Consider the following 13,710-nt stretch of genomic DNA (forward strand, 5'->3'; position numbering starts at 1 on the left):
CCTCTCTCGCTCTCCCTCTCTCGCGCTCTCTCTCTCGCGCTCTCTCTCTCGCGCTCGCTCGCTCGCGCACACACACACACACACACACACACATGATGCGCAAAACTCCGCATTTGAACAGTCAATAGCAAATACTTAAACTAATAACAAAACAGTAGCTGATTCAGAAGCGCCAGATTGTCAAAGCAAAGTCAGAATTACCTCCTCTCCTAGGTTCACGAAACGGTCGTCCATAAAATGCATTGCTGTTCTGTTGTAAGTAATCTTAAAGATTCCTAAATGCATCTACTTTCGGAAGGCCAAATAAAGTGCTTTTGCTTTCACCTAGAAAAAACACAGCGTCTCCCTGACATGGCTGCTTCAACACTAACTGCGGTTACTGAAACCACGCCGCCTTTCTTTGAGTGAACATTTGGGCGGCATTACGCAAATATTATTATATAATATTAGTGAGGTATATATGTGGGGGCGTGTTAGAACTTAGGGGGGTGTGGCAGAGTCTTAACTTTGATAAAGAATATCTCTTTGGTTTTGAGACTTTAGTCTTTGCAACTTCAGGGATCTTATCTATTCACAATCAGCTTGTAACACTCCAAAGAGAAAGGAAAACTTGAATTCGCATCATATGACCCCTTTAAGTATTTGTTTGAATGACTCATTAAGAAGAATTTGCTCACAAATCAGATATCATTAGTGACTGAGCATTTTTTTTTATTATTACTAAATGTTGTTTTTCAGAGGAACTTCATCAGGAGACAAGAGTCCAAAATGAGCAGCTCGAGAATGAGATGGATAAATTGCACAGTAAGCTTGCGTGCTAAGATCTGTGTTTGTTTCTATGGTGTCATTTGAGTTGGCTACATCTCACTTTGTGTTCTTCAACTGAAGGCATAATCCAGGAGCTGAGAGAGGAAATCAAAGCCCTGCAGAGTTACTTGGACTCAGCAAATGACGAGATTCAGGTATTGGTTTTGGTCAACAGAATTTGACTCTCCTAAGCCAGATGATATTTACTCACCGCTTAGGTTGAATCATCAGACTTTGAAGTGCTGCTTGGTTTGAGATAAGCTGTCTGTCTCACTCTCCAATGTCAAAGGATTTGCGGATTAAGCTCCAGGACAAATCCACCGTGGAGCGCCGGTTCTCTGATGCTCAAGAGAACCTCAGGTTAGAACTGTGTGCATTTTCATAGGTTAGAACTGTGTGCATTTTCATGTTGTTGTTATTGTATCAGTGCTCACATCCTCATCCAGCTCTAACGGGTTGTGCAGTGATGTGGAGAAAAAGCTGGAGAAATGTACCAGTGAGCTGCAGGACTGTCAGGGGGTGCTGAGAGTAAAGGAAGAGGAGCTGCAGAGATCTCAGCAGGAGCTACAGGACTCCCAGAAGGCTCTAGAAGAGAAGGAGAGGGAGATGGAGCAGCATGTGCAGGATCTCCAGGCCTTGCAGGCCTCACTAAAAGAGTTCGAGCAACAGATGCAGCGGGGAGCTCAGGATCTTGAGGAGTCTCGGAGCATGGTACGGCTGCAGGAGCAGGAGCTGGCCCGCGTGAAGGAGATCTTGAGGAGAACCGAGGAAGAGCTGGATCAGCGTGTGTCACTTATGGGCGAACGATGCTTGGTGCTGGAAGACGAAAGAGGTGAATGAGATTTGGCTTTAAAATGCTGCATGAATGCAAATTATGAATAAGAACATATTGTAAGTTTTATTTTGATTGATTGTGTGCAGCCAGGACACAGGAGGAGGGTCTGAGACGGGTACAAGAGTTGAAGGCAGAAATCAGCTCATTGGAGGAGAGTAGGAAGACTGAGAAAGAAACATACGAAAATCTGAAGGAGGAACACAGTGCACTGACCAAACAGCTGGAAGAGGAAAAGGTAATCTTGTTAATCTTATTAATTTTCACAGCAAATAATTTATTTTATATACAATTGCAAGTAAAAAAGGCATATTACATATTAGGCTTACAATATAAGTGACACATACAAAACAATTAAGTTGTTGATCCCAATTATATGTATGACAATTAATTGTCAGCACAAAATTCATGATCATGACAAGCCTAGTATTAACTTCTGTTTTGGGTACTATTCCTGTTCATTTAAATGGCAGTTGCTTGATTGGCACAAAGTATGCGATTTGAAATCTGCTCTGGACTCAATTGAAGCTGCGCTTCACTAAAACCTGCCCTTTACACGCCTCTCAGGAACAATGTCGCTAGGCCTGTCACGATAACAACTTTTTGTTGTGCGATATATTGCCCCAGAAATAATTGCGATAAGCGATATTATTGTCATTTTAAAGACCATTTTATGCCACTGAATATATAATCATAATGTAACAGCATAATAATGCATGACACCCTACACACTTCCAAATGACAACAAACTTTTAATTTTTAAGAATATTTAGATCATGGAAATTAAGTATCAAAATATTAGAGGCCTTAAAAACCTGAATAAATAGTAAATAAACATTTTCTAACAAAAAGTGCAAAGTAACAAGTAGAAAAAAAGAAAAATGCACAAAGAACTTGTATGGAGATTTTTCCATCTACAGATTTTTCCCTGACCTTCTTTTCTCTGTAAATTAAGGGTGCACACTATTGCTGAAAAACACAATCACTACTTAGCAGTCAGATGTCTGTATGCACAAAGGCACAGATCCTTAAACAAGACCATATCTGCAGATTAAACTGTTTGTAGAAGCATTTTTTTTTATTTGAACTAGCACCTCGTGACTACACCACGTTATGTACGAGATGCTGCAAAAGAAACAGGCGCAAGTGGAATGTACAAAACATGGTGAAATTATTTTTTAAGTAAATATAATGGGCGATATATTGCGTCACCAAAAATGATTGCGGTCATGTACATATATATTTTTTAAAGCAATAGACGGTCGGGCCACTGCGAGCCAGTGCTTTAAACGGGCCAGGCGGGGCTAATAGCATCAGACCTGTAGCACCGAGGCCAAAATCACGATGTGTTTCCGCCAGACACTCCGCTGCGCTTCACTAAAACCCGCCCTTTACACACTTCTCAGGAACAACGTCACGCAACCCCATCATTTCACCAACAAAGAGAAGTTATCAGAAAACTAATAAGAAATAAGTCACTGGAACTAGCGCGATCACAAAACGAACATGATAAAAGCGGCCGTTTGTTTGCATGCTTTGTTAAAGATTTAAATCCAAAAGCATCGATGTTTTACAATAATAAGTGATAGATTGATCATAATGAATTAATTTATCAGGATTGAAAATTAGTCACACAGAAATAAAACGGTATGAACATAGCCTACCTATATACATCACATTTAGAATGAATGATCATTTCTATATTTTTATAAAAGCTCCCGAACAAAAACCATTATTATATTTTTATGACATACGCGGAGCTAAACTCTCGAGACGAGACTTATGACAGATAAAATATGTTACTAAATAAATACATGATTGTAATAGAGAATAAGAAGCTGACGTCTGATTTCTTCAAGCGGTCGTATTTACCATGTTTACTATGGTAACGTTAATGGCTAGTGTGCATAGTCTTTTGCATCGCTTATAAATATTTCTGCCTTGTATGGTGATCATAATCCACATCGGATCAAGTTATTTCAAACACTCGCTGCTGTCTGAAAGTGAGTTTTGAACTCAAATTATTTTAAAAGTCTTTAATGCTAGTGTTATCTGTTAACTTTCTGAAATGATCCGTGGTGCTGATGCTCTCTAGACGTGGAGAAACTCCGCCTTTGTTCATAACCACTCCTCTAGCCCCAGCTGGCCCACTTTGGCCCAAGGTTTTCGTCGGGCCAAAAAACCCGGGCCGTTGGCCCCGAGGAAGCACCGATGAGGCACGATCAAGCCCCGGAAGTGACAGTGGAAACGCGACTGGCACGCACTAGCACGCCCGCTTTTGGCCCAACAGTGGAAACGCGGCTATTTACTCGCCCTCATGTAGTTCCAAGCGCAAGACTTTTTTTTTTTTCTACTTTTTTTCTTTTTCCTTTTTATTTGACCCACATACATAGGGCTCGTCCCTATGGTAAACAGAAGCCTGTGTACTTGCTTGAATGTGAGAACCAGAGATTTGTTCTCACGCATCACGCAAATATGGTTTAGCTTCCTTTGACCATATCTTATGAGCTCTGTGTATGTGCTCTGATCAATGTTTCTATGTGAATAAATGCATAAATTGAATCTGTTCGTCATATAAAGTGATCACGTTTTTTCAGTCGACTTGAATAAAACCATTCAGTTCATCTGGATTACTTTTGCGACATCTTTTTGAACTTGTTGTTGCATGAAAGTTTTGGTTGCATGGACTTTCAATGGAATCATGAGTGAATATTAAAAGTTTTCAGATGAACAAAAGTCTTATGGGTTTGGAAAAACACAAGGGTGAGTAAATGATTCATTTTTGGTTAAACTATCACTTTAATGTGATGAAAACATTAGCTGATCTCACAATAAGAACAAACAGTGAACCAAACCTTTCAGTAGGGACTATCCTGAGTTCTGACCTGAAATATCTAGCTAAAATAAATCTTTATTTCACTTTATTGAGAGACATCAAAGAAAATCAGCACAGAATACAGCATTGTTTAATACAGCACAGAGGAAGCATAAATATGTTTACACAGAAATCATTATATTATTGGGATTTCTTTCCCTTTTTTTCCTCAATTCATTGTTGCACATTTATTGTTCAGCCCTTTCCTATGAAGGGCATTTAGTATTCTTTCTTGTATTCCAGTATTTCATTAGCTTGGGTATCTGTATCTTGGGACGCGACAAGGAAAAGAGTTTACTAACATGCCATTTTGTGATTAATTGTAGTACTCTTAGAGGAAAAATCAATAGTGAATAAAGTTGTGATGTGATTTATATCTGCATGAGTAGGACAATTAAGTGAAGAGTGCATCTTAATAGACTTTAAGCAGGTTGTACTATGTCATCTCTCAATCAGGAAGTCAAAGTCTCCCTGATCGACTTTGTGGATTAGGCTAATGTCTCTTAAGCTCCTCTAATGTGTGTTGCTGCAGACACACAGCGGCTCCCTGGCTAGCATGCTTGAGCGCCTGAGAGATGAGGCTGAGGCGGAGAGGAGACAGCTTGGCGAGGAGCTGGAGGACGCGCTCGAGGAGCTGTCAGAGCTGGAGAAGCAGGAGCAATGCAGTGAGGAGGCCATCCAGCACCTCACGCAGAAGAACCACACACTGGAACAAGAGCTGAAGAACACTTGCGCCGAGTTAGAAAAGTGAGGACTTCTGATTTCTAATTGAGTTGAGATGGATCACATCTCTTTGGTTAAAAACTGACCAGTGTTGGTTTCTCCTTTGGCAGGAAGTGTGCTGAGATGCAGGCTTTAGAAGAGGCTCATGTGATGAAAATCAAAAAACTAGAAGAGGATCACAGCAGCTGTCTTGCTACGCTGGGAGACGTGACTACTGACTTTGAGAGGTGTTACTTTAAACATGTTTTTGTTTATTAAAATGCTCTCCATAGACGTTTAAAGGGGACATCGGATGCCCATTTTCCACGAGTTGGTATGGTATGGTGGTTAAAATTCCTCAATGGGTGTGTAAAACAACATCCTTTTTACCTTCTGTGTTTAAACAAAACTAATCCACTGCGTCCTCAGTGGCTCTGATGTTCACTTTTACATCCAACTGCAAAACATCTGCATTGCTTACGAGACATTGTGTCGCTAGAGCTGTTCGAGCACTGAGAATGTGGCGGACAGCATGCAGCTGGCTGAGGGTGGAAATATGCTAATACAGGACAGTCCATCAACTGTCGTGGGAGGGGTCTGAGCAGTATGGGGATTAAAAATACAAACACTAAGTAAAAGTGAATTTTGCATCCGATGTCCCCTTTAAAATGATCTAGGATTTCTTCAACCGTTCCTAATTGTTAATTTTCCCGCCCAGCCACCAAGTGTCTGCATCAAATATTTTCTTTTTAAATTCCAAAAGCACAAGACGGTCTCTGGGTGAGCAGAAGGAGCAGGCAGAGGCTGAAGCCCATCAGCTGCAGGAAGAGATGAACCAATTGAAGCAACGGCTGCAGCAGGAGCAGGAGAAACTCATAAGCTACAGGGAAATGCAGCGAGAGGAGCATGTTAGGTCTGTATCATGCCTCGGAGGTTTACCGTATTTATCTGCTATGCTTCCCATATATGTGCAGCTCCCATATGGTTCATAATGTGATCCAAGGTTAAGTAGGGAATAATTTTCAGTCAGTTATTACCACAAAATAAACAAGGTGATGAGGATAATTGTATATTATATTAATAAATGGGTAATCGACAAATCAATATTTCTGTTTGTTTTCAAATGTATTTTAAATAATTAAATATTGAATAAAGTGTTATTTAATATAATTAATTGAATTTAACATAATTTAATTATTTTATGTAAGTCAGTATTGCACCCAAATGACCAAACCACTTAATTTATCTCTTAACCATAACAAAGACAAATTACGATAAATTCAAAGATAAGGTGGTGGTGTTTTTTTCTCTAAAGTAGGCCTTTGTAGCTGCAGGTTAAATAGATAATACACAATTTTAAACATTAAAAAACGTAATAATTTTTTATGATTGCTTGTAATTTAATATTTGATTTTATTATTCCTTTTATGATGCTGACGGTTTAAATCCTGTCTTGTCAAATTTATAACAAGCCTCTCTTTCATAAATGTGTTTTAATTTTATATTCACATTAATGTGGAAACAGCATAAGACAGTATTTTATATACTTGTATTAAATAACTGCATTTATTATTTGTTTCAAAGGTAAATGGCAAATATAAATCTATTAATAACTTGACACATTCTTTTCCCCATCCCTAATAATGACTGCCAACACTTTCACATCAGCTCAAATCTTCAAATGTCTTGCCGTTTTTAAATGTTTGTCAATGTCTAAGTGATTGATAACTGCTGGGGGTTTTGCTGTGCTACAGGATGCTTTTAGAAGTTCAGACTAAGCTGGCTCAGAGAGAGGAAGAGTTGAAGGAAGCAGCAAAGACTCGGAGTGAGGAGCTGAGACACCTGCAGGCGGAGGTGGAGCGGGAGAGAGGAGAGCGAGAGCGGGCTCAGACCCAGCTGGAGAGGGAACAGAAGAGGAGGCAGTCAGTGGAGGGCCGTTCTGCAGAAGCCAGCAGGCTGCGGGGCCATGTGGAGGAACTGGAAGACAAGGTTTCTGAGCTGAACAGGCAGGTGCAGGAGGAAAGAGACGCCGCTCAGCGTCACGCTGTGGAGTGGCAGCAGGAGAGACGACAGCTATGTAGACGGATGGAAGAGGAAAGACAAGACTACCACAAACAACTAGCAGAGGCTCAGCTGCAGAGGTGAGAAAGTTAGGATGCATTCAGTGGGGTCTCTAGTCCATCATAGTTTCCTCATGCTCAAAGACATCCGATGCTCAGTCTCTGTGTGCGTTGCATTTGTCTTTTTGTTTAATTCCATATTGCTGTTCATTCACCCCCAGCACGTCTGATGCTGAGACTGAACACTGGAGACACTTCTATGAAGAGCTCTATGCTAAAGTAAAACCATTTCAGGTAAGCAAAGGTTATATTTAACATGGTAATTGTTTTTTTTTTTTTGTTATTATTAAAACATTTTTTTCCCCTCAAATAGTATTTTTTATTTTTTTGTTAGCTTTTTATTTCATCCCCTTTGTTTTTTTTCTCCAAATTTAGTTTTCCCCCCCTTATTTTATTCCCCTTATAGATATTTTTTTCTTTGTTATTCTTTTTATTATCTTTATAAATGCTATTCCAGTTAATTTTTTATTAGTTTTTTTTCTCTAATTTTATAATTAGATTATATTTAATTTATTTTCTTTTTCTTTTGCCAAATCCAGTACATTTGTTTTATGATCATTTTCTGCTGACCATACTCTCTTTGACTTAAGATACCTTTGCAACAAGCTTCACAATGAAAATTAGTAACAGCACTAATCACACTGAAAAGATTAGTCAGCCAATTTTTCCAGAGATTGTGAAGGATGTGCAGAGTTGAAGGTGCTACACACAGCTTGGTTTTATATTGCAAAAACTCTTAGACAGACAAGTAAATATGTGCTAGACGAATCCTCTCATTTGTCTGCTTATTCTGGTCTTTAGGAACAGCTGGACCGCTTTGCGGCAGAGAGGAACGCTTTGTTGAATGAGAAAGGAGCCACGCAGGCAGAGTTGAACAAGTTAGCCGATGCCTACACCAATCTGATGGGTCATCAAAACCAGAAACAGAAGATCAAACACATGGTCAAACTAAAAGAGGAGAACTTGGAACTCAAACAAGTAAGGCATTAGTCATTGTTTGATTGATGTTTTTGCTATGTAGCTGACCGTGTTCATGTGCTCTGCAGGAAGTGTCCAAGCTAAAGGCACAGGTTGGGAAACAGAAGCAAGAGCTGGATCGTATCAAATCCACTCAGGTGCCGTGGAGATTCGACCCCAGCAAGGCTTTCAAACACGAGCTCAAAGAAAATCAGCAGCCCACTTCAGCTCTTACACAAGGTAACTAAAAAGAACAGCACACAGTAGACTAACCTGCTACAGGTTATTATTATAAATTTAAAATCTAATTATGCTTTTTCTTTGTTTCCAAGGCAACAAAAATTTGCATTAAAACTATGACTCATGGACTACTTCTGTGTAATGACCTATGGACAACTTGAACACTGTGACAGGATATTTCAGCACTCAAATGTCATGACTGCCTCTATGACAATGCAGATCTTATGTAGGTTTTAATTTGTGTGTGAATTTGTCATTCAATATCCATGTGTAATTGACAACCCACTTTTTTTAGATGTTGGTGTTGATTGACTACAGTGGTGAAAATATGCGTATATGGGCTTAGATTCACTTAGAATGTTCTGTTATCTGGTTTTGTTCAGCACCGGGTGTGTGATTATTCTAAACTCTTTTTAAAAAGTTCAAAGTTAGCCCTCTTTTTGTATGAAAGTTTAGTTCTTGAAATATATTCTTTTTTATAATTGTAATACTTAATTTGATCGTTTGTTTGTTTTGTCTGTCACTTGTCTTATAGGGAATGTCCACCAAAAAATGAAAATTGTCAATTTCCTCACCTTGATGTGACTCAAAACCTGTATGCATGTCATTCTTCTGTGGAACATAAAAGAGATGTTAAGGAATGTTGATGACCAAACAGTTTTGTTTTCCATTGACTTTTTCCTTTTTCTTTTTTCTTTTATTTGTTTATTTTTTGGGGTCCATACAATGGACGTCAATGGGAACCAAAACTTTTTATAATTACCAACATTCTTTAAAATATCTTTTGTGTTCCACAGAAGCAAGTCATACAGGTTTGGAATGACATGAGGGTGAGTAATGATGAACCGACTTTCATTTTTGGGTGAACTATCCCTTTAATGTCAGAACTATGGTTGTCTTAATTTTAGTGGCTTTTTTATATTTTAAAAGAGTATGAAGTGAGTGAATTCCCTTTTTTTTTTTTTTATATATATAAAATACTTGCTTTTTTCTCTCTCTGCTTTGTCATTGGATTTTTTTTATACCATAATTAACACATTGTATTTATTACTCTAAACATGCATTTCTCATCAGTTTGAGAGCCTAATATTATGCATGTTCCAGCAGAGGGTGCTAGAGCACAAGGAAAACCAGAGCTGTCGTTTAATATACTTTCAGAGAAACCTTCCTCATACTACAAGCTTCCGTTCCAAAATGACAAGCAAACAATCAAGCACTTTGTTCTTGCATGTAATGATCATTTATTAAAATCTTTGACCTTGACGTAGCATTTCTGCTTGTTCAGCTGCAGTAGTCCTCCAGGTGGTAGATGGTGCAGAGCCTGTGGCAGCACCGTTCCACAATCCCTCTCTTCATCTTCATCATCACCTTCTGTTTTAATGGATCGGACTCGGCTACCTCATAATCTGCTAAATTTGAGAGCAAGGCTGGAAGGGGAAGTGAACACTTAAAAAAAAAAATGTTTCATTAAAACCGTTTTGTTCCTCTATTTAAAAGTTGTACATAAAGTCCTCACCCAGCAAAGTCTCCAGGTCCCTCCTGTTTCTGCTGGAGTAAAAGAAGCCTCTAGGCCCACACACAAGGTAAAGCGCGTCCACCCAGGTTGGAGCCGCACAGATGCTGTGATGGAGTAGAGAGTGATCCAGGCAGGGAGGCCAGCAGCAGGATTATTGCTGCTGCCTGGAGCAACAGGACCATGATGGGCAGAAGCTGTGGACATGTACTGCCTGGAATGAAGAGCACATTTTTGAAAGCAGTGTTCTTTGTTTTCATGGTTAAATTGATGAAAACACCTAAAGATTTGGTTCTTTTCAGCTTATTGCAATCTTGAGCATTTAGAAAATCAACCAACATAATATTTGGTTTCCCACTTACCGTTCCTGGGTGAGCACAGTCAATCAAGTGTGGTCAGGATTGGGATGAATCGTGCTGCTTATATAGCGTCCTATTGCCAGCCCTCGCTCTTGATGGCATCAGCGGAAAAACAAAAGTTCCCGTGTAATGACATGACTGCTTATGCATGTCATCTTGCTAAGAAGTATTAGGAACACATCAGATCCCTGTAATGGGCTTTATTACGATCAGCTTAAACTGTACAGGTCAGGAGAGTATTTCAGTTAGGCATACTATCATTTCTTAGTTTATCTTGCTGAATTGTTTATTGAACTAAACAGTCCAACAGGATGCAGGTCCTTGTGGGCAAATGAGAGCAGGAAGTAATAGTTCTCAGACGTGTTAGATATGTGAGGATCTATGATGAAAGTGGGACTTTTGAAAGCATTTGGAGTCAGGGTCCAGAGGTGTCTAAAGCAGCACAGGGCCTGCAGAGAAAAAAAAAGACTCCTGGGGAAAAAGTGTGAAGTTGCAGTTGAACAGCGTCATCATCTTCACCTTTTAAGTTTCTTCAAACGTTAACACCAAGGGACACACAGATGACCCCCTGAGGTAGGCTAATACAATGCTGTCTTTCAGTTCTCCCTTCATCTGTATGCTATGAGGCCGTTATCAGGGGGCTGTGAATAGAGCTTTAATCAGACTTTTAATGAATTACCATATTAACACAAAGAAAGCAGGTCACCTTGAAAAGAAATTCTATAAATCATTTAGTATTCCTGCAAATGAAAGGCAGTCACTGTTATTTCATTATATTATATTATATTATATTATATTATATTATATTATTATTTTCTAATTGTATTTTTTTAATTAGGCCAACAATGCAAAAGAAATACTCATAAAATCCCCTCCGGTATTCCTATAAAGCAAAGGCAATCACTATTTATTATATTATATTATATTATAATTTTCTAATTGTATTTTTTTTAATTAGGCCTACAATGCAAAAGAAATACTCATAAAATCACCTCCAGTATTCCTATAAAGGAAAGGCAATCACTATTCTATTCTATTATTTATTATATTATATTATACAGTATATCCAATAATACAAAATAAAAACTCCACAGTATTTCTGCAAATTAAAGCCACCCACTTTTCCAAATAAATATTATTAGTAGTAGTAGTATTAATATTATTATTAATCAATTAATTAATTTGGAACAGTTTGTGACTTTCATTTGCAGCATATATTTTAAAATATTGGCCATTACATACAAGAATATATATTTTTTCTTATTTTATAATATTACTTTTATTAATGATTAAATTTAGATAATAATAATAACAACAACAATATTAGTAATTAAATAATAATTATTATTATTATCAAAATCGAATAATTGTTTGTTCTTGCTGATAACCAGTATCAAGGCCAATGTTATACTTTTTTTTTAACGTTTAACATGCCTCATCAGACCATTAGTGAACTGTTTTGAACTTCACATTGAAAATATATACTGTTTAAATTAGTTAAATTGTGAGAAACAGTAAATGCCGATATGATGGCCTGAATCTCTGTCTCGCAGACGTGAAGATGAATTCGAGATCTAGCAGTCTTGGTATCTATAGCAAGTGCAGTTTATTTAAAGCTGTCTTGTGTCTTATGCACTGACAGGAGGAAAGCTAAAGTCCAATGCTGTTTTATAGAAAGAACACTTGGCCGTCCGGTCTGTTCTTCGTCTGGACACCGGCTCTGTCAGCCTGTCCCCTGCGTCTGCGCTCCCTGTCCAAGCAGTGACAGTCTGTAATTCAGCAGTAACCTCTGGTGTGACCTACCCCTTGCTCTGCCATTCCACTCCCACTCGAAAACACGCAAGACTGGCGTTTGCACTTTCACTGTCCTTTTTTTGCAGATTTACGCCGGAATACTAAATTCGGTGAGGTGAGAGATCCACTGTGAAGCTGAAGTCCGCACCAAAATAGCCCATCAAACTGAGTGCTGTTCCAGGTGCACACACACATACTGTCCTGCTGAATGTTGCCACAGAATGATGAAGCTGAGTGAGAGGATGAGTTGACAGTTGAAAAAATGGTTAAATATCTCAGATATGACAAATCCCCACAGAATAAAACAACAAGCCCTGGGTACATCTCACTTTATCTTCTTGCAAAGAAAGAGGCATTTCTGAAGTGCTAGGTAATTGCCCTTTTAGTCCTCAGCTGCAAGGGAGAAAAATGGAATATGAGCTGTTGGAATTGAGTTTTGTCTCATTTTCTTGCTGCTGTGTCATCTTCAATGTGATCGATGCCAGTGTTAGTGGGCATATTTTCTCCCTGGAGATTGCTTTCAACATTCCTCCTTTCAGCTATTCAACTATGATTCTTTTCTGCCATTAAGGAATATTTTCAGGAGCATTCCCTGCCAAACATACCCAGCAGTGAGCTTTATTCTGAGCATGATAACCTATTTGCAGTCTCTTCACCGCTGGCCCTCTATGAACCCTTAGAAGGAGACTTGTTTGCGCTATGCAGGTCAGAATTGAGAAGTTTTGTCAGGCCTCTGCGGAATGAAGATGTGCTGGAGTCTGTGCGGTGAGATATGCGGTGTATCGATCAACCTGTGCTGGAAAGATGGGGTCATTTTCGTGGCTCAGAGTTGTGGAGTGGGGCACAGAGCAGGATTTTGGTATTATCGCAGTGCAAATGGAGAGCAGAATGAAAGAGGGGTGTGTTGCGTTTGGCAATGCGGGGAAGCAGACTATAAAATGTCCTTAGAGGTTAATAGTCTCCTCCACATCCACCAAGCAGGTTAATCGATACACACGGATCGGCCTCCAGGGGGCCTGTCGTGTGGTACTCGTGCTCTCAGAGATTAAACCTGCCACAACTGCTCATTAACAGTTTAGCATGCCAGCAAGTTCGTACCACACTTGCAAAAAATAAATAAATAAATAAAAAACAATAAAAAAAATAGTATAAAATATAAATAATTAGAGAGAGAGAGTTGAATTATTCTCAAAATGTACCACTTTGTTATTTCTGATATTTAGAACTATACATAAGATTATTATTTTGCTAGTTATTATTATTATTATTACATTGACCAAACATCATCTCAACATTATATACAAAACTTAGGCCTACATTTTTTTTATTGTTGTTAACGATAAAAATGTAACACTTTTATTATTATTATTATTATTAGTAGTAGTAGTAGTAGTAGTAGAGCATTAAAGGGGTCATATGATGCTGCTAAAAAGAACATTATTTTGTGTATTTGGTGTAATGAAATGTGTTTATGCGGTTTAAAGTTAAAAAAACACATTATTTTCCACATA

The 13,710-nt window shown here is 38.5% G+C and overlaps 1 protein-coding gene and 1 pseudogene across 4 annotated transcripts in view; one reads left to right on the top strand and one right to left on the bottom strand.

Annotated features, from left to right (window-relative positions):
- Positions 1 to 9,241, top strand: part of LOC107670188 (hyaluronan mediated motility receptor-like) — a 16,354-nt gene extending 7,113 nt beyond the window's left edge. For 2 of the 4 annotated variants that reach the window (XM_016462707.1, XM_016462708.1), the window contains exons 8-20: positions 739 to 804; positions 889 to 962; positions 1,097 to 1,167; positions 1,272 to 1,639; positions 1,729 to 1,877; positions 5,047 to 5,261; positions 5,348 to 5,464; positions 5,980 to 6,129; positions 6,971 to 7,357; positions 7,498 to 7,570; positions 8,138 to 8,314; positions 8,383 to 8,533; positions 8,626 to 9,241. In XM_016462707.1, coding sequence (XP_016318193.1) covers positions 739 to 804; positions 889 to 962; positions 1,097 to 1,167; positions 1,272 to 1,639; positions 1,729 to 1,877; positions 5,047 to 5,261; positions 5,348 to 5,464; positions 5,980 to 6,129; positions 6,971 to 7,357; positions 7,498 to 7,570; positions 8,138 to 8,314; positions 8,383 to 8,533; positions 8,626 to 8,645 — 2,018 coding nt within the window. In that variant the 3' untranslated portion in view covers positions 8,646 to 9,241. Of the gene's footprint in view, positions 1 to 738; positions 805 to 888; positions 963 to 1,096; positions 1,168 to 1,271; positions 1,640 to 1,728; positions 1,878 to 5,046; positions 5,262 to 5,347; positions 5,465 to 5,979; positions 6,130 to 6,970; positions 7,358 to 7,497; positions 7,571 to 8,137; positions 8,315 to 8,382; positions 8,542 to 8,625 lie in introns of those variants that run through there. The other 2 variants (XM_016462709.1, XM_016462711.1) reach the window with 2 other exon arrangements.
- A 280-nt stretch (positions 9,242 to 9,521) lies between these two features.
- LOC107670172 (insulin-like) lies at positions 9,522 to 10,443 on the bottom strand (annotated as a pseudogene).
- Between the last annotated feature and the right edge of the window lie 3,267 nt (positions 10,444 to 13,710).

This window comes from Sinocyclocheilus anshuiensis, unplaced genomic scaffold, assembly GCF_001515605.1.
Source record: "Sinocyclocheilus anshuiensis isolate Anshui unplaced genomic scaffold, SAMN03320099.WGS_v1.1 scaffold640, whole genome shotgun sequence".
Taxonomy (NCBI): domain Eukaryota; kingdom Metazoa; phylum Chordata; class Actinopteri; order Cypriniformes; family Cyprinidae; genus Sinocyclocheilus; species Sinocyclocheilus anshuiensis.